Source organism: Pseudophryne corroboree, chromosome 1 (genome assembly GCF_028390025.1).
Source record: "Pseudophryne corroboree isolate aPseCor3 chromosome 1, aPseCor3.hap2, whole genome shotgun sequence".
In the NCBI taxonomy this organism is placed as follows: Eukaryota; Metazoa; Chordata; class Amphibia; order Anura; family Myobatrachidae; genus Pseudophryne; species Pseudophryne corroboree.
The window spans coordinates 1,182,673,580-1,182,693,122 of NC_086444.1; the positions used below are offsets into that span (position 1 = coordinate 1,182,673,580).

Consider the following 19,543-nt stretch of genomic DNA (forward strand, 5'->3'; position numbering starts at 1 on the left):
CCCCCCCCGTAATCCGGCTCTGCTGCCGGAACCCCGGGACAGTTGGGAGGTATGGGGGTGTGTGAGGGGATATGCCGTACAGACAGACGGGCACCGGCTCACTGTGTGCTTGACCCCCCCACATCAGCATACTCAGCAGGGTCTCTCTGGCGCGGAGGAGCATTAGCTGCAGTTTTGTGGGGCACCTGCCGCTGTGCAGGTTCCGTACTTTAGCCAGTGGGTAGCGCTGCAGAAGTCCGAGCTACTTGCAGGCTCCGACCCCCTCCTCCCTCCAGCTGCAGAGTCTCCTGGGGGCTAACCAGTCACTCCCAGTCTCCCCTTACCACAGTGCCCGGCAGCTGCGCGAGGTCTACGGTGTGTGACTGAGGAGGGGGGGAGGGATGCTGACAGGCAGAGGAAGCAGGACTCCAGCCTGAGAGAGTCAGCCATGCCAAGTCTCCACCAGCAGCAGATCCCAACAGGTTGGAGTGGAACAGCAGCAGCCAGCAGCAGTGACTCCGGTAAGACACATCTGTCTGTCACCACTGTTCTGTCCCTAATACCAATCTCTTCCGTGCCCTGTGTTCTGTCATGTACCTGTCACCCCTGGCCTTGCCCCGTCACCCTTATTCTGGCCCTTTCACCCTTATGCTGGCCCTGTTACCCCTATCCTGGCCCTGTCACCCCTGTTCTGACCCTGTCACTCCTGTCCTGGCCCTGTTACTGCATGCCCTCCAACTACCTTTTTGGCAGGTACAGTACCCGCAGCGCCTCCAAACCCCTCCTCAATGCACCACACCTCCGCACCTTCCCCTCTACCACATGCGGCACTCCACCCATCCCCCACACGCTGTGCCTCCAGTACCCCTACACCACCCGTGGCTCCCACTCCTCCGCCCCTCCACCACCCACAGCACCTCCAGACCCCCTTCACCATCCACCCCCCATATATGTCTCCCCCCACACCTGCCCCCCTCCACCCACAGCATCTGCAGACACCCTCCTCCATCTGCGGTCCCCCCCTAACCCACCCCTCCCCCACCCATGGCACCCCCGCACCTACGCCTCCACCACCTGCAGCGCCTCCACACCCCCTTCCCCATCCGCCGCACCACCCGTACCTGCCCCTCCCCTACCCATGGCGCCTTCAGACCCCCTACTGTTCACGCCGTCGCAAAGGGCTGTGGCTCCTTCACCATCGTACGCTCTTTCATTGTGTAATATTTAACCACTAACAAAGGAATGCAGGTAATACTCCATATAATACAAATATTGAACCCCAGAAAGGCATGCAAGGGTTAAGGGGGCGTAGCCCCTTGCGACGGTGTGAAGAGTGCCCGAAGGGCGCAATGAAGCACCTAGTATATATATATATATATATATATATATATATATATATAAAATGCATCTGGAAAGTATTCACAGCGCTTCACTTTTTCCACATTTTGTTATGTTACAGCCTTATTCCAAAATGGAATAAATTAATTTTTTCCCTCAAAATTCTACACACAATACCCATTCAGATCTCTCCAGAGATGTTCAATCGGATTCAAGTCTGGGCTACTCAAGGACATTCACAGTTGTCCTGAAGCCACTCCTTTGATATCTTGGCTGTGTGCTTAGAGTTGTCCTGCTGAAAGATGAACCGTTGCCCCAGTCTGAGGTCAAGAGCACTCTGGAGCACGTTTTCATCCAGGCGTGCTGCCATGTGCTTTTTACTAAGGAGTAGCTTCCATTTGGCCACTCTACCATATAGGCCTGATTGGTGGATTGCTGCAGAGATGGTTGTCCTTCTGGAAGGTTATCCTCTTTCCACAGATGAATGCTGTAGCTCTGACAGAGTGACCATCGGGTTCTTGGTTACCTCGCTAACTAGGGCCCTTCTCCCCCCCATCGCTCAGTTTAGATGGCCGGCCAGCTCTAGGTAGAGTCCTGGTGGTTCCAAACTTCTTCCATTTACGGATGATGGAGGCCACTGTACTCATTGGGACCTTCAAAGCAGCAGATATGTTTCTGTACCCTTCCCCAGATTTGTGCCTCGAGACAATCCTGTCTCAGAGGTCTACAGACAATTCCTTAAACTTCATGCTTAGTTTGTGCTCAGACATGCACTGTCAAGTGTGGGACCTTATATAGACAGGCATGTGCCTTTACAAATCATGTCCAATCAACTGAATTTACCACAGGTGGACTCCAATTAAGCTGTAGGAACATCTCAAAGATGATCAGTGAAAACAGGATGCACCCAAGCTCAATTTAGAGATTCATGCAAAGGCTGTGAATACTTACGTACATGTGATTTCTTAGTTATTTATTTTTAATACATTTGCAAAGTTTCAAGTTGTCATTATGGGGTATTGCGTGTGGAATTCTGAGGACAAAAATGAATTTATTCCATTTTGGAATAAGCCTGTAACATAACAAAATGTGGAAAAGTGACGTGCTGTGAATACTTTCCGGATGCACTGTATTTAGAAGATATACACTTTTTTTTCATGGGATCACTGCAAGATGTGTATTAAACATAGGGAAGCTTTAACATCAGATAAAATGCTTTAGCAGCAAAACCCCGTTCTACCATTAAGCCACAGATCAGGAAAAATACCTACTGTAGGTCAAGTGATGGAATACTATTCATTTTAATACTCAGGAGCAAATTTACTAAGGGGTCTATTCATGAAGCAGTGAAAAGTGTGGAGAAGTGAGCCAGCGGAGAAGTTTCCCATGGCTACCAATCAGCAGTGAAGTAAAATGTATAATTTGCATACTATAAAATAATACAGAACAGCTGCTTGGTTGCCATGGGCAACTTCTCCACAGGCTCACTTCTCCACACTTTTCACTGCATCATGAACAGACCTCTAAAGGGCCCTACACACTAAAAGATTATCTGTCCAATCTGGCTGATTGGAAAGAAAATCTGGCAATGTCTGGGAGCAAATGGCAATTGACTATTTGCTCTCAAACATTGGAAAACAGACAAAAATGGACTTTAAGACAAATTGGTTAAGTTTGTTTCATTAAACCAATTTATCTGAACTGTTTTTGTCCATTTTCTTGATTTTGGTAGCAAATTGTTGATTGTCATTTGCTCCCAGCCATTGACAGATTTTCTTTCCAATCAACTAGATTGGACAGATAATCTTTAAGTGTGTAGGGCCTTTTAATCATCAAACACAGACAAGTGGTGGTGGTGCCCGTAGCAATCCGATTCTGTCAATCATTTTCTAGGATGCAATACAGAACTGATAGCTAGAATCTGATTGGTTGCTATTGGCAACATCACCACCTTTCTGTTTTTAAAGCTTTAGTAAATCTACCCCATATTGTGGCCTATGCACAGAGGAATATATTTTTGGCTGCCGTGATAATATACATTTTCTGCTCCTTACAAGGACCGTCCCTTTCTTCACAAGGAACAAACACAGGAAATGGAATAGCGGAAACCTCACTGACTGATGATAAATCATTGTGGAAAATGACCCTCTGTCTCCCGTACACCATGTTATGGAGTTATAACAAAACTTTCCAACTATTAGTATATAGACTATACAATATAAATAACTTTTCTCTCAGACAAAAACCAGAAATGAAGGACAACAACGCTCAACTGGTCCACACACCCATATACCAAAACTGACATTAGGGGTCTATTTACTAAGCCTTGGAAGGAGATAAAGTACCAGCCAATCAGCTCCCAACTGCCATGTTACAGGCTGTGTTTGAAAAATGACAGTTAGGAGCTGGTTGGCTGGTACTTTATCTCCGTCTACTTTATCTCCATCCAAGGCTTAGTAAATAGACACCTAGTAATTAATTTTGTTATCACTGGCCTACTTCCATCAAAATGGCAATTCTCAATATACACGCAGGAGTCAATCAATCAATCAATCAATCAATCAGTATGACTACTCCCGTATGAAGGAATGATGTCGACTTTCATAACAGAGCACGTCCAGGTCAGGGATATTAGATGGTAAGCTGACATTAGGTATTCGAAATCGATGCAGAACATATAGGCAGGTGTAAAGACCTGAGTGACTACAATAAAGCCCAAATTAGTGGTTCACAGCATTTCCGAAGCAGCAAGGCACGTGGGATGTCCAAGGTCAGCTGACAGTGGGATGTTTGAGGTCAGCTGACAGTGGGCCGAGGCGAGAAGAACCAGGGTGATGGGCGGTCAAGACTCATTGATGCGACAAGTTAAGAAAGGCTGCGCCATCTGTCTTATCTGTGGCACAAATCACAGAAAATGATGAAGACTTGAAGGTGTTGCCCTGGCCTCCAAATTCACCAGATCCGAGTCCGATAGTATGTGTGGTTTTTGTTGGAACAACAAGTCAGATCCGCAGTAGCTCCACAGCCCAACTCACCTGAGTTAGCTGTTCTGGTACCAGACACCATAGCACACTTTGAGAGGTCTTGCAGAGTCCATGCATCAGCGGGTTAGAGCTGTCTTGCCAGCAAACCCAGTAGCAACAGCATATTAGACAGATGGTCATAATGGTTTGGCCATACTTGCCTACCTGACCCTCTCCATGAGGGAGAAAATGCTCTGTTCCTGGACTTTCCTGGTAATGTATGATAGACATCACCTGTGGTGAGCTAGTTAATTGATAAGAAAGGTGTTTCACCACAGGTGGTGACAGTCATACATTACCAGGAAAGTCCAGGAACAGAACATTTTCTCTCTCGTGGAGAGGGTCAGGTAGGCAAGTATGGGTTTGGCTCATCACTGTAAATCTCCTGCTATGGCAGCCATTTTGAAACACAATCCATTCTATTCACAGCAAGACTTAAACCGTCTAAGCATTTTACCATCACAGAACCACTGTTCATGCCAAGAATACACACAACTGGCCCAAGTGGTGTTCTAGTACTGATTGCAATCTGTGAGTACCCTGCAGTCACCTTTTGGGAAGATAGTATTGATATTAGAGATGTGCCAAATATGATTCCTACACTACAACAATTTCACTGATATATAGAGCACCAGGACCGTAGATCGGCATTAGGTTGGGCAGTACGGATGGTGTAATGGTTAGTATTACTGCCTCACAGCACTGAGGTCATGGGTTCAATTCCTACCATACCCTAACTGTGTGGAGTTTGTATATTCTCCCCGTACTCGTGTGGATTTCCTCCCACAATCCAAAAATATACTGCTAGGTTAACTGGCTCCCAACAAAAATTAACCCTAGTGTGACTGTGTCTGTGTGTACATGTGATAGGGAATTTAGATTGTAAGTTCCACTGGGGCAGGGACTGATGTGAATGGGCAAATAGTCTCTGTAAAGCGCTGTGGAATATGTGTGCGCTATATAAATAACTGGTAATAAGTAAATAAATTAGGTCATATCTTCTGTTTATTAATGACTGGAACATGGGTCATGAAGTGCTGGCTTGCTGATAGCATACAGGGGTGCGCTGCTGCCAAGGTGAGATGCAACTTATCTGCACCGATGTTCTCTAATAAAGCTATGCCTGTGGCAAAACAACATTTTTCTTCAACTAAACCTTACAGGACATTGTGGGGAGCAGCATAAATAAACAGCGAATATTATCCGGGATGAGATTTATTTCTAATAATTCAAACTTGCATTTAGCGTATTATGGGGGTCATTCCGAGTTGATTGCTCGCTAGCAACTTTTTGCAGCGCTGCGATCAGATAGTCGCCGCCTATAGGGGAGTGTATTTTCGCTTTGCAAGTGTGCGAACGCTTTTGCAGCCGATGGCAGTTTCTGAGTAGCTCTGAACTTACTCAGCCGCTGCGATCACTTCAGTCTTTTTCGTCCCGGAATTGACGTCAGACACGGCGCACTGCAAACGCTTGGACACGCCTGCGTTTTTCCGAACACTCCCAGAAAACGGTCAGTTGACACCCATAAACGCCCTCTTTCTGTCAATCACCTTGCGTTCGGCTGTGCGAATGGATTCTTCGTCAAATCCATCGACCAGCACCAATCCTCTTTGTACCCGCACGACGCGCCTGCGCATTGCGGTGCTTACGCATGCAAAGTTTTGCCGAGATTTAACCTGATCGCAGCGCTGCAAAAAGTTGCTAGCGAGCGATCAACTCGGAATGGCCCCCTGTGTGTTTAACCAACGCTGTCTCTTCTATAACAGACACAGAGACATCTGGTTTCCAGTCAATGACTGGATAACGCAGAAAACGAACGTCAGTCAGACTCAGTACAAGGCAGATGCGAAATGACTGATCTGTAAGAGGCAGTCTGATGAGAAGCGGTAACTGATGTATGAAGTGTTGTACAATGCAGATTACTGCATACACCAAATACTCCAGCTTCTAACCGTACCCAGGGCCCCAAATGGGTGCTGGGGTAGACATGCCGTGATAGAAGTAATGATGTTATGTAATAATGGGCAAGACTTTGTCACAACAAAAGAACATACAGTAATCATACAACAGAATAAGGGGACAGCATTACTGCATGGTATCTAGACGGACTACAAAGAGGCACAATAGTAGGTACCATGGCTTAAAGTGGTCCTGGAGAGGTGGTGGAACTCATTTACCCCGCCAACCACTCCCCTTCCCCTCACATTAAACGGAGCCAGGGACAGTGCTAGTGTTTTCGGCACCCCCCTGCAAACTATAAATTAGTGCCCTACTTCCCAACTTTATACAGGGACATTGAGCTCACAAAGAAGCAGCGTAGTCACACAATAGTACCTTCAGTTAAATTTACAGCGCACAGTAGCACAATCTTATTCACATTACACCACATAGTAATGTCCCTTATTCAGGTTGCGTCACTCAGTAGTGTCCTTTTATCAAGTTGCGCTACACAATGGTACCCTTTATGCATGTTATGCCACACAGTAGTGCCCCTTATATACAATGCCCACAGTAGTAGTACCGCTTATATACAGAATGTCCACAGTAGTTGTGCCCCTTACACATAATGCCCACAGTAGTTGTGCCCAATACACATAATGCCCACAGTAGTTGTGCCCAATACACATAATGCCCACAACAGTAGTGCCCTTTACACATAATGCCCACAATAGTAGTGCCCCTTACAAATAATGACCACTGTAGTGCTGCTTATACACATAATGCCCACAGCAGTAGTGCCGCTTATATACAGAATGTCCACAGTAGTTGTGCCCCTTACACATAATGCTCACAGAAGTTGTGCCCCTTACACATAATGCCAGCAATAGTAGTGCCTCTTACACGTTATGCCCATACTAGTGCCCCTTATACGAATCTCTGCCTCTATCCCTCCAGCAGCTTCCCCGTCTCTCTTGTCCCTCCAGCCCACTCTCATCTTCTCTTCAAGCTGCAAAGAGCCTGCTACTCTTCATCGATCTTCTTTACTTCAGTGGCGGTGACAGCATGACATCACATACGCTGTGCTGGAAAAGGAAGCCAATGGGACTTGATAGGACAAATACTGACTGACAGACCCCGTATGTGTGTGAGTACTAAGAGCGGTGGGCCATAGATTGAGGAGGACAATGGAGCCACCAGGACCTGAGGAAGGGTGGTGGTGGGGAAGGGGTAGGGGGGGGTTGGTTGGTTGGTTGCATCAGTAACACTATCACCGCCTGCATTATCTACCGACGTAAGTGATTGGGAGGGCTTTTCTGTTGGAATTACTGTGCAGGGCCATGGAGGTGGAACTAGTTTCTCCCCCCCCACACTTTAACCCCTGGTAGGTACATGATGTTATTATGAGACTGCATTGTGATATAAGGCATCACATGTTGCTGTAATAGGAATTATAGTACGGTGACAGTTATTGGTGCCACAATGGGGCCATATTACAGTATAACATGGTGACAGCTGGATGTACTAATGGGAAAATGCTGTAAGAACCCAGTTTTCAGGGATGTACTGCATATTCCCTATGTACTATAGCCCCATCACCAGGTTTCTGATGCGGAGGGTAACACCAGCTATAGCTGGCATTACCCTATAGAAGTCTATGGGATTTTTTACCGCATCAGTGCTGTCAGCGGGATCCAATCAAATCCTTCCCAGCACCCCCTGCGGCCACTGCGTCACACCGCAGATGAACTCCCAGATCATAAACCCCGACGTCCAGAGACTGACAGCTATCACAAAGGGCAGCTCTTATCGGGAGAATGGTGAGTGCAATCAGTGGACCCTATTCAGTATCAGTTGCAGAATCTGTTACGGGTTAGATCACATGCTGGGGGCTCCCAGCGCAGGGCCGGCCACACAGAATGCTAATCGGCGGCCAGCGACATGATAGCAAAACAATTGCGAATGGTTTGCTTACTCAGAAATTAGGATTGAACCCCTTCATACGCAGCTAGGCTGTGTATGCCGTCGTACCGCCATCATTTTCTGTTATTTAGCATTGGAGCCGGAATGACGTCCTGTGTGCGTTCAGTCGCAATCCGTGCTGAATAAGGGACACTGCTAACCATGCTGACTTGTGAGAAGACCACAAGCTACAAAGGAAAGTAATACTATCACTGACGGTGATATGGCGACGGTCATGGCCTCACAAGCATGCACAGACTGTAGAGAAAAGCGATTTTCTACAGTAACTATTTTCATCTTTGTATAATGCTGCAGATTGATACAAGTGTCTAATCGCTCAGGATGTAGCCCGCATAGGGCCTAATTCAGCAAGGATTGGTAAATTGCAAAAAGGCAAATCGGGAGATCATCAGCAGACTAAGCATGCCCCGTGAACGTACTACTACGTGTGCGCCAAGACCAAAGTGAGATCGCTCTGCAATCACAGGCCCGGTGAGATGCAACCGCAAAGGGATTGACAGGAAGTGACAGTTTGTGGGAGGCAACATGGCGTTTGTGGTAAACGGTTGAGAAAACGCAGATGTGTCATTGCCATTTTCGGGGCGTGCATCTGAGGTCAGCTGCGATCGCTGCGATGACAACCGTGGTCATCCTGGTGTGATATGGCAACGTCCAGCAAAGAACACATGAATGGAGAACCACAGAGCATCAGAGACCAGACGCCACCACGCACCAAACTCTGCTAAAGGTCTGTAATAAGTTCCCAGTGACAGCACAGTGTCCCTAATATGTTACTGACAAAAATACAAAGTGCAGGAAATCAATGTTATTAAAATAATCTCTATAGAGAGCTCTTCTCACAGCATCCGGACTCCAGGTCGACACCAATAACGTCGACACCACTTAGGTCGATGCCAATTGGTCAACACACCTTATGTCGATGCCTGAAACCGGTCGACATGGAAAAAAGGTCAACATGAACACAGTCGACATGGACAAATGTCAACATGAGTTTTTCACACTTTTTTTCTAATTTTTTGAACGTTTTCAAACTCTAAGATACACGTGGACTACAATTGGGAAGTGGTGTCGACCTAATTGGTGTCGACACTGAGTCCCAGACCCCTTCTCACAGTGTATTGCATGATAACATGAGCATGTGGCCTCCGGGGGGCGGGGTTCAGAGTCTATAAAGAATATGGAATACAGAGAGCGCAATATATAACATAAATCAGGAAACTCAGCATCACATTACTCCTAGGAATATATATATTTATATTACCTATTCCTCCCCATTGTCTCATGGTCTTTGACGACTGCATGGAGCTCAGCACTGGTATCTAGAGGAACACCTTTCAAGTCCCATTCAAATCCCTACAGGGAGAGAAAGAGACACAATGTTATCCACAGCTATAATCGCTGACCATCATTCATACATGGGCCAAACGTGCGCTTCCCGCAGTGGCCGGGACATATACCCCTACATACTCCGCAGTATGCCAAGTTTTCAAGAAAAAAACACCCAGTCCCCCGAAGAGCCATATTTGCCGAAGGGAGAGTACAACCATCTGGACCATACATGGTCAAATTTGGTCCCTGCATTTCTGCCAGAGGAGAATCATTTTTCATGGCTAAAACAGTTGCAGTAACCAGTGACACCGCTTCAGCCAAACGTGGGCCACCCACGACCATCCACGTTCGGGCAATACAGACTTTAGTTAACATGAGAATGTAAAAACAGTGGCCGGGAACTGTGCACAGATGTGTAAGGCTCAAGCAGCAGAGACATGTAACCCCTGTATTAGGACTGTGCACAGATGTATAAGGCTGGAGCAGCAGAGACATGTAACCCCTGTACTGTGTCTGTGCACAGATGTATAAAGCAGGAGCAGCAGAGACATGTAATCCTGTGTTTGCGCACAGATGTGTCAGGCTGGTACACAGATGTGTAAGGCTGGAGCAGCAGATACATGTACTCTCTGTACTGGGTCTGTGCACAGATGTGTAAAGCAGGAGCAGCAGAGACATGGAATCCCTGTACTGGGACTGTGCACAGATGAGTAAGGCTGGAGTAGAAGAGACATGTAATGCCTGTACTGTGTCTGTCACAGATGTGTAAAGCTGCAGCAGCAGAGACATGTAGCCCCTGTACTAGGATTCTTTCACAGATGTATAAGGTTGGAGCAGCAGAGACATGTAATCCCTGTACTGGGACTGTGCACAGATCAGTAAGGCTGGAGCAGCAGAGACATGTAACCCCTGTATACGGATGGCAGGAGCAGCAGAGACATGTAACCCCTGTATACGGATGACAAGAGCAACAGAGACATGTAACCCCTGTATACGGATGGCAGGAGCAGCAGAGACATGTAACCCCTGTATACGGATGGCAGGAGCAGCAGAGACATGTAACCCCTGTATACGGATGGCAGGAGCAGCAGAGACATGTAACCCCTGTATACGGATGACAAGAGCAACAGAGACATGTAACCCCTATATAGCGACGGCAGGAGCAGCCGAGACATGTAACCCCTGTATAGGGATGGCAGGAGCAACAGAGACATGTAACCCCTATATAGCGACGGCAGGAGCAGAAGTGACATGTAACCCCTGTATGGGGACGGCAGGAGCAGCAGAGACATGTAACCCCGTATAGGGACGACAGGGGCAGCAGAGACATGTGACCCCTGTATAGGGACAGCAGGAGCAGCAGAGACATGTAACCCCTGTATAAGGATGGCAGGAGCAGCAGAGACATGTAACCCCTGTATAGGGACGGCAGGAGCAGCAGAGACATGTAACCCCTGTACTGGGACTGTGCACAGATGAGTAAGGCTGGAGCAGCAGAGACATGTAACCCCTGTACTGGGACTGTGCACAGATGAGTAAGGCTGGAGCAGCAGAGACATGAAACCCCTGTACTGGGGCTGTACACAGATGTATTATGCTGGAGCAGCAGAGACATGTAACCCCTGTACTGGGACTGTGCACAGATGTATTATTCTGGAGCAGCAGAGACATGTAACCCCTGTACTGGTACTGTGCAGAGATGTATTATGCTGGAGCAGCAGAGACATGTAACCCCTGCACTGGTACTGTGCACAGATGTATTATTCTGGAGCAGCAGAGACATGTAACCCCTGTACTGGTACTGTGCACAGATGTATTATTCTGGAGCAGCAGAGACATGTAACCCCTGTACTGGGACTGTGCACAGATGAGTAAGGCTGGAGCAGCAGAGACATGTAACCCCTGTACTGGGACTGTGCACAGATGTATTATTCTGGAGCAGCAGAGACATGTAACCCCTATATAGCGACGGCAGGAGCAGAAGTGACATGTAACCCCTGTATGGGGACGGCAGGAGCAGCAGAGACATGTAACCCCGTATAGGGACGACAGGGGCAGCAGAGACATGTGACCCCTGTATAGGGACAGCAGGAGCAGCAGAGACATGTAACCCCTGTATAAGGATGGCAGGAGCAGCAGAGACATGTAACCCCTGTATAGGGACGGCAGGAGCAGCAGAGACATGTAACCCCTGTACTGGGACTGTGCACAGATGAGTAAGGCTGGAGCAGCAGAGACATGTAACCCCTGTACTGGGACTGTGCACAGATGAGTAAGGCTGGAGCAGCAGAGACATGAAACCCCTGTACTGGGGCTGTACACAGATGTATTATGCTGGAGCAGCAGAGACATGTAACCCCTGTACTGGGACTGTGCACAGATGTATTATTCTGGAGCAGCAGAGACATGTAACCCCTGTACTGGTACTGTGCAGAGATGTATTATGCTGGAGCAGCAGAGACATGTAACCCCTGTACTGGTACTGTGCACAGATGTATTATTCTGGAGCAGCAGAGACATGTAACCCCTGTACTGGTACTGTGCACAGATGTATTATTCTGGAGCAGCAGAGACATGTAACCCCTGTACTGGGACTGTGCACAGATGAGTAAGGCTGGAGCAGCAGAGACATGTAACCCCTGTACTGGGACTGTGCACAGATGTATTATGCTGGAGCAGCAGAGACATGTAACCCCTGTACTGGGACTGTGCACAGATGTATTATTCTGGAGCAGCAGAGACATGTAACCCCTATATAGCGACGGCAGGAGCAGAAGTGACATGTAACCCCTGTATGGGGACGGCAGGAGCAGCAGAGACATGTAACCCCGTATAGGGACGACAGGGGCAGCAGAGGCATGTAACCCCTATATAGGGACGGCAGGAGCAGCAGAGACATGTAACCCCTGTATAGGGATGGCAAGAGCAGCAGAGACATGTAACTCCTATATAGGGACGGCACGAGCAGCAGAGACATGCAACCCCTGTATAGGGACGGCAGGAGCAGCAGAGACATGTAACCCCTGTACTGGGACAGCAGGAGCAGCAGAGATATGTAACCCCTGTATAAGGATGGCAGGAGCAGTAAAGACATGTAACCCCTGTATAAGGATGGCAGGAGCAGCAGAGACATGTAACCCCTGTATAGGGACGGCTGGAGCAGCAGAGACATGTAACCCCTGTACTGGGACTGTGCACAGAGGAGTAAGGTTGGAGCAGCAGAGATATGTAACCCCTGTACTGGGACTGTGCACAGATGTATTATGCTGGAGCAGCAGAGACATATAACCCCTGTACTGGGACTGTGCACAGATGTATTATGCTGGAGCAGCAGAGACATGTAACCCCTGTCAAAGTCAGAAAAATATCCCTATACATGCTGCCATATTTGCACCTCACGCTGGTCCGCGCTGCGCATGCGTGCGCTTTCCCGTGATAGCGCATACCCGCTGATGCGTGCACCCGCTCGCATCGGTATGCGTATTTACGGTAAAGAGTATGTAGTCGTAGCGTGCGACCCAATCGTTACATATTTCCACAACTAACGAAGTTTATAGATCATGGTCCCTTTGATAGATTCTGAAAGTTTGGTTAATATAGAATGTCCCTAAACGGAGGGATCCCTCTTTGTATTGTAGGAAGGGTCTAACAGGAGTCATACAGTAGTGTTTGGTACCCATCGGAAGAGTATTTAAATAGCAATATTCCGGTGTTGGTTTGGAGCGTATTAATCGCTCGTGCGAATAGTTATGGACATAAGAAGTTTATGTCCATTACTATTATTTACTCTTACTCAGGTATGCGGCGGGAAACCCAGTTTCCCACCCACCTGAGCTGTTTGAAATCGTCACAGCCCACCTGTATGAATTACCCAATGACCTTTTGTTATGATGCGAAGCCGAATTCCTGTGTCCAATGGACGACAAGATTGTAGGGACCATTAGATTGCATTGTGTGTGGGGCATAAATAGGCAGGCCGACCACATCCAGCTCTCACTCTTCAACGGTTCTCATTGCTGAAAATCGGGTGCTGGATGTCCAGGCGCATGCGATCGTTTCCCCTTATGCGTAAGTTTTTCTCCGTGATCATATTGTCTTACTGTGAGCCATCTATCTCATCTCATCTCTCTCTCTCTCTCTCTCGCTCTCTCTACTCTTTCTCCCATATTTTCCTTAAAGTATCTCTAATTGTATTGTATTGTATTTTATAGTGTAGTTATTTGGTTAGGAAGTCTCTGTTATATTGTAGTGTATCATTTGTACTGTGATTCCTTTTTACAAGTATATTAGTTATAATACAGTTAATAGGCTTTGGACCCTAAACCAGTATCTGTGTATTTCCTATAGTGTTGTGTTCACTTGAGCGTCGGTGACGCTCAAGCAGCTTTGTAGTTAGTCAGGTTACACAAGGTTGCACTTACACCCTGTATTCACATTAAGGTATTCTGTGTATCTCATTGTTAAAGGCATAGATATCAAGGTATAGCGTTGTGAGCATCTGCGCCGCTGGTGATCTCCTCGTGGTCTCGAGCGTCCGCTACGCCATAGCGAATCATTACGTTTGTCTGTAGCCAATAGTGTGTCAGTCTGGTGATCTCTGGGCCGTAAGCGAATGCGACGCTTGAGCGTCTCGCCTACGGCTGAGCGATCGTTACGCAACTTACGTACCCTTACGGTACTTCTTAAGTAAACAGCGTATAGTGTTCTTAGACCTCATAAAGGGTTATATATATACGATAAATAGATTCAGCTTTATCAATTGGCGGCTCGTCCTGTCCTTCACATATCTGCACTAGGTAGATCAGCAGACATTATCCCCCAGCAAAGGGTGGGAGGTTGTCTCGCAGTGCTGACGGGATAAGCGTCTGCTTCACTTAGATAAAGAGTGCTGAAGGAATCCGGGAACCGGAGGTAAGAACAAAACGCTTGTGTCTTTTAAAAAAAAAAAAAAACTGTTTATTTGTCTTCTGTCTTGCGTACACACGCACGCATACATATATCTGCATTTCTTTTTCATTTTCGTATATCACTATCCTGTTTGCCAATTTTATAGTTGATAGAAAAGTGTTAAAAGAGACTTGCTGTTATTTTATAGTTTAAGAATAGAGGTAATAGTTAAAAGTGTAGAGAAACACACAGGTTTGCCTGGGAGATAAGGCAAAGCCAGTGGGGTACGCGGTAGATGATCAGGGATCGTCTACATTGATAAAAGTATATTGTGTTACGGTGGATCTTTGCATTGCGTACACGTGTCTCTAACAAAGACTAGCGTACGCAATCCAAAGGCCGACGCACGCAGCGTGCATTACGCAACGGAGCGTCCGGTTACGCCCACGTAGCTCAAATCACGAAAAGTTGAAATTTTAGCGCAAAGCGATAATTAACGCAAAGGCGATGGTTAGCGCTAAGCGGTAAATAGCGCAAGAGGCGATAAATAACGCAAGTCTATTTTTGGAAAATCTGAAATTTAGTTTAACAGATCCTGCTCCTAATTGGTAACACAGCTGGGCTGAAGAAAATTTCTGCGCAGAAATAGATATAAATGAAAGTGTACATGTGTTGAGTGAGTGTGTTTTTGTATACAAGTTTATACAACTTAGAGGTTGAACCAAAAGAAATCGGGTAGGACATACGTGTAAGTGACATACACGGTGGCTAAGGAGGCATCCTTGGTTAAATAATATTTGAGCATTAGAGTATAGCGGACCAGTACAAGACCAGGAGGTCATACCAGGAGGTCGTACAGACAAGACCAGGAGGTCATAAGGAGACAAAGAGGTCCGCTATAAAGGTAAGAGGCACAACCCCGGGGGTTGGTGCAGAACCCATATAGGCCATATAAGCTCTGGCTGAAGGAATTCGCAGCCGAAATTTTCGATTCCACTGATCTCTCAGTACATAACAGGTAGTGCTTATGTACTGAACGATTGTACCGCACGTCATTGTGTGCATTAGTAAACCTGACTAGTATCATTTTGCGTACAAAAGTCATAAACGCTAGTTGTACACTCTGACGTGATTTGTGTAATTTTTTATTTTTAAAGGGAAGTTCGCTGGTCACTCAGGAACTATCTAGCAACCCCACCTTTACTGGAAAGAGTAAGTGTCCTGCGGGTAACCCTCATATGTTCCAGTAAACAGAAGGTTTTTGGTAGGGCCCTGTATCGAGTACGCCAGCACCATGTCGGTGTGATCAGGTCGTATTGGTCGAGGTGGGCGAGTGAGTGGGGTACTCGGTAAACCGCCACCGCCGGCCTATTTTGAATAATTTGGTTTGCTGTAAGGGTTCGCTGAAGACCGTGATATAAAGATCAAAGGAGTAGTAAGCAACACCTGCAGATTATGGGGGCCAGTTGTTCAGGTAGGGGGCGATCAACCTCGGTTCGGGTTGATTCAGAGAACCGACCAGTTGGGTCGGCAAGGTACATCATGTGTGAGAAATATGGAAGTCACACAGAGGTTTTATGTGATGAATGGGAGAGAATGACTGTACGAGACAGGGAGAAATTCCCAAGAATAGGTAGCTTCAGTCCAGAAGTGTTACAAAATTTAAGGAGGAGGATATGTCTCATAAAATCAACAAAGAGACGAATCCAGCATCATGATTATTTACAGTTATGGCAACAGGAAGGTGAGATACAGAGAGGGTTGGCTCTGGCGGCGGGATCTGGGGCTGTCAGGAAACTGATAGCCACAGCCCCGCCTCCACCATACATTGCAGGAGAGAAGTTGATTGCGGAGAAAAACGCACTGGGGCGTAAAACACAAACTCTTAGCAACCTTGTAAATGTTAATGATGTTAACCAAGTAACCCATGCAATTATTGACCCGTGCAAGTTGTACCCTGTTCTGAACTTTCCTCAGGAGTGTGATCAAGAAGACGATTCGGCAACAATTTCAGCGCTCTCTCTAGCGGCCACCATATCAGAAACCACAGTAGGAACTGCACCACTCACGAGATTAGTGAAGGCCCCTAGCGGAGGGATAGGTGAGGTCGTGTCAACGGGTAAGTACGGCACCATGCATTATACCGAAACAATTTCACCACAGGCTGTAGAATCTACACAGAATGAGGTTGTTAGAGTTAACCCTGTTAGAGTAATAGCAGTCCCCAATGGGAAAACAGATGCATCAGGAGCCACTCCCATAAGGAACATTGCCATGTACACTCCATTTTCCCGAATGGAATTAAGAACCATAGTGTCCGAATTTCCTGACCCCAGGAAAGACTTAGTTGCTAGCCAAAAATACATCAGGGATCTAGGGAACACTGTAGAACCCAACCACAAAGATTGGCAGATACTGCTAAGAGCTTGTTTACCTTCAAATGTCGACTCAGTTCAATTCTTGGCTGATTGTGGACTAGATAAAGATGTACCGCTTTCAGATGTGTACAACAAAGATAACGTAAAAAGGATAAATTTACAGCTAAAGGAGTATTTCCCAGCCGTTGTTAAATGGAACAAAATATTCTCCATTAGACAAAAAGAGTCCGAAACGGCAACAGAATATTTTCACCGGGCACTATTAGAAATGGCAAAATACACTGGTATAGAAGACATTAAGACCAACCCAAACCACCAAGAAGTAGCAGTATCTGTACTGATGGATGGTTTAAAGGAAACATTAAAGGCTAGGGTACAGACCACGCAACCATGTTGGCGAGGTCTGTCAGTGTCCACTTTGAGAGAGGCTGCTATTGATCACGACAGAAACATCACCAGGCACCGAGAATCGCAAAGTGATAAGTTAATGTCAGTAAGTATACAGGCGCTGACCACAAGGCAGCCTGCGTATGTACCACCGAATCCTGTGGGTAAGTCAAGTGTAATAACATGTTTTTCTTGTAACAAACAGGGACACTATGCACGAGACTGTAGAACAAAGAGTGTACAAAGATCTTTTCAACCCCCTAGACAACGACACGACACACGACATTGGGAGCAGGGTCCACAGAGGCGGAGTTTTGAGCCACATACAGGGGAAACAAAAAGATACCCCCCGAACAGAGATTGGCATGCCTCTGGTAGTTCCCAACTAACTCCCTCACAAGTAGTTGCTGCCAGCGGGATTCAGGGAGGTCAGCATACCCAATAGGGGTGTGGCCATACCTGTAATCTGCAGCCGGTTAAATTGATTGCCAGTCTTGGAAGTGAACCAGAGATTGCAATCAATGTAGCTGGTAAAACTTTAAACTTTCTTGTAGACACAGGGGCGGCCAAGTCAGTGATAAATTCGACAGTGGGCATGAGAACCACTGGTAGGACCATTCCAGCCATGGGAGTAACAGGAGTAGTCCAGCATTACCCTGTTAGCAAACCAGCCGAGATTACAATAGGGCCTTTGCATACCAAGCATTCCTTTTTGCTGGCTGCATCGGCACCGACCAATCTCCTGGGAAGAGACTTACTGTGTAAAATGGGGTGCGTCATTTATTGTACTTCTGAAGGTGTATTCTTGGACATACCTGAGAATCACGCTCAGGAAGTACGAGACATGTTAGACTCCCCATCAAAATTAATGTCACATTCCAGTATGACAAATAGGAATCCATCCCAAGTAGAAGAGATGACATCTCAAATACCAGAGTCACTTTGGACAAAAGACGGACAGGACACTGGATTAATGGCAAACGTAGCTCCAGTAGTTGTACAAGTAAAAGATGGTAGGATAGCTCCAAAAATCCCACAGTATCCTCTGAAGCCAGAGGTGGAGTTAGGAGTTTACCCAGTAATAGAGCGCTTGCTACAACAGGGCATTCTGGTAAGAACGTCCAGCACTGCCAATAGTCCCATCTTCCCTGTTAAAAAGAGTGGGGGGAGGGGTTACAGGCTAGTGCAGGATCTAAGGGGGATTAACAAAATAGTTGAGAGTCAGTTCCCCGTAGTGCCAAATCCAGCTGTCATCCTAATGCAAATTCCTCCCACTGCCAAATTTTTCACTGTTATTGACCTCTGCTCCGCTTTCTTTTCGGTACCTCTGCACCCTGACAGCCAATATTTGTTTGCATTCACATACAGAGGAGTCCAATACACGTGGACTCGACTACCCCAAGGTTTCATAGATAGTCCAAGTATATTTTCTCAGGCTTTGCATGATTGTTTACAGTCTTTCCAAACAGAGAGTGGATCAGTATTGATACAGTATGTGGATGATTTACTACTGTGTTCTGATTCATTGGAAGCATCCCTGAAGGATACGAAACAGCTCCTGTTTCATCTTTCAGACACAGGACACAAGGTTTCCAAAGACAAGTTGCAATTATGCCAAACTAAGGTAAAATATTTGGGACACTGTCTAACACAAGGACTGAGACACCTGACCGCTGATAGAATCCAAGCAATTAGAGACATGACTCTACCACAAACCCAGCAACAGATCAGGACGTTTTTAGGAATGTGTGGGTATTGCCGTAATTGGATCCCAGGGTTTTCCATATTGGCGTTACCTTTGCAGGAAATGGTCTCCTCAAACAAACCTGATAGGATTTCGCATACCGACGAATCCGAAACAGCATTTGAGAGACTCAAACAGTGCCTAACGCAGGCGCCAGCACTAGGTATGCCAGACTATGGGAAACCCTTTGAACTATACGGAACAGAAAGTGCTGGTTGCGCAGCAGGTGTACTAACCCAAAAACACGGTGATGCCAGCAGGCCAGTTGCATACTACAGCGCTCAGCTAGACACGGTAGCGCGATCCCTCCCCACATGCTTGCGAAGCGTTGCTGCAATAGCATTGCTAGTAACAAAAAGCGAAGATGTCGTGCTAGGCCACAACCTCACAATCCATACACCACATGCAGTGTCAGCCTTATTGAATTCTGCCCAAACCAGACACGTCTCATCAGCGAGGTTTACAAGATGGGAATTGGCGCTAATGGCCCCAGTAAACATCACCATAAGGAGATGCAGTGCATTAAATCCTGCAACATATCTCCCAGGTGTGCCTGG

At 46.7% G+C, this 19,543-nt stretch overlaps 1 protein-coding gene across 5 annotated transcripts in view; it reads right to left on the bottom strand.

Annotated features, from left to right (window-relative positions):
- The window catches only part of DYSF (dysferlin), a 515,016-nt gene that overhangs the window by 412,604 nt on the left and 82,869 nt on the right, over nucleotides 1-19,543 (bottom strand). For all 5 annotated transcript variants that reach the window (XM_063925289.1, XM_063925290.1, XM_063925288.1 and 2 more), the window contains exon 3: nucleotides 9,523-9,614. In XM_063925289.1, coding sequence (XP_063781359.1) covers nucleotides 9,523-9,614 — 92 coding nt within the window. The remainder of the gene's footprint in view (nucleotides 1-9,522; nucleotides 9,615-19,543) is intronic.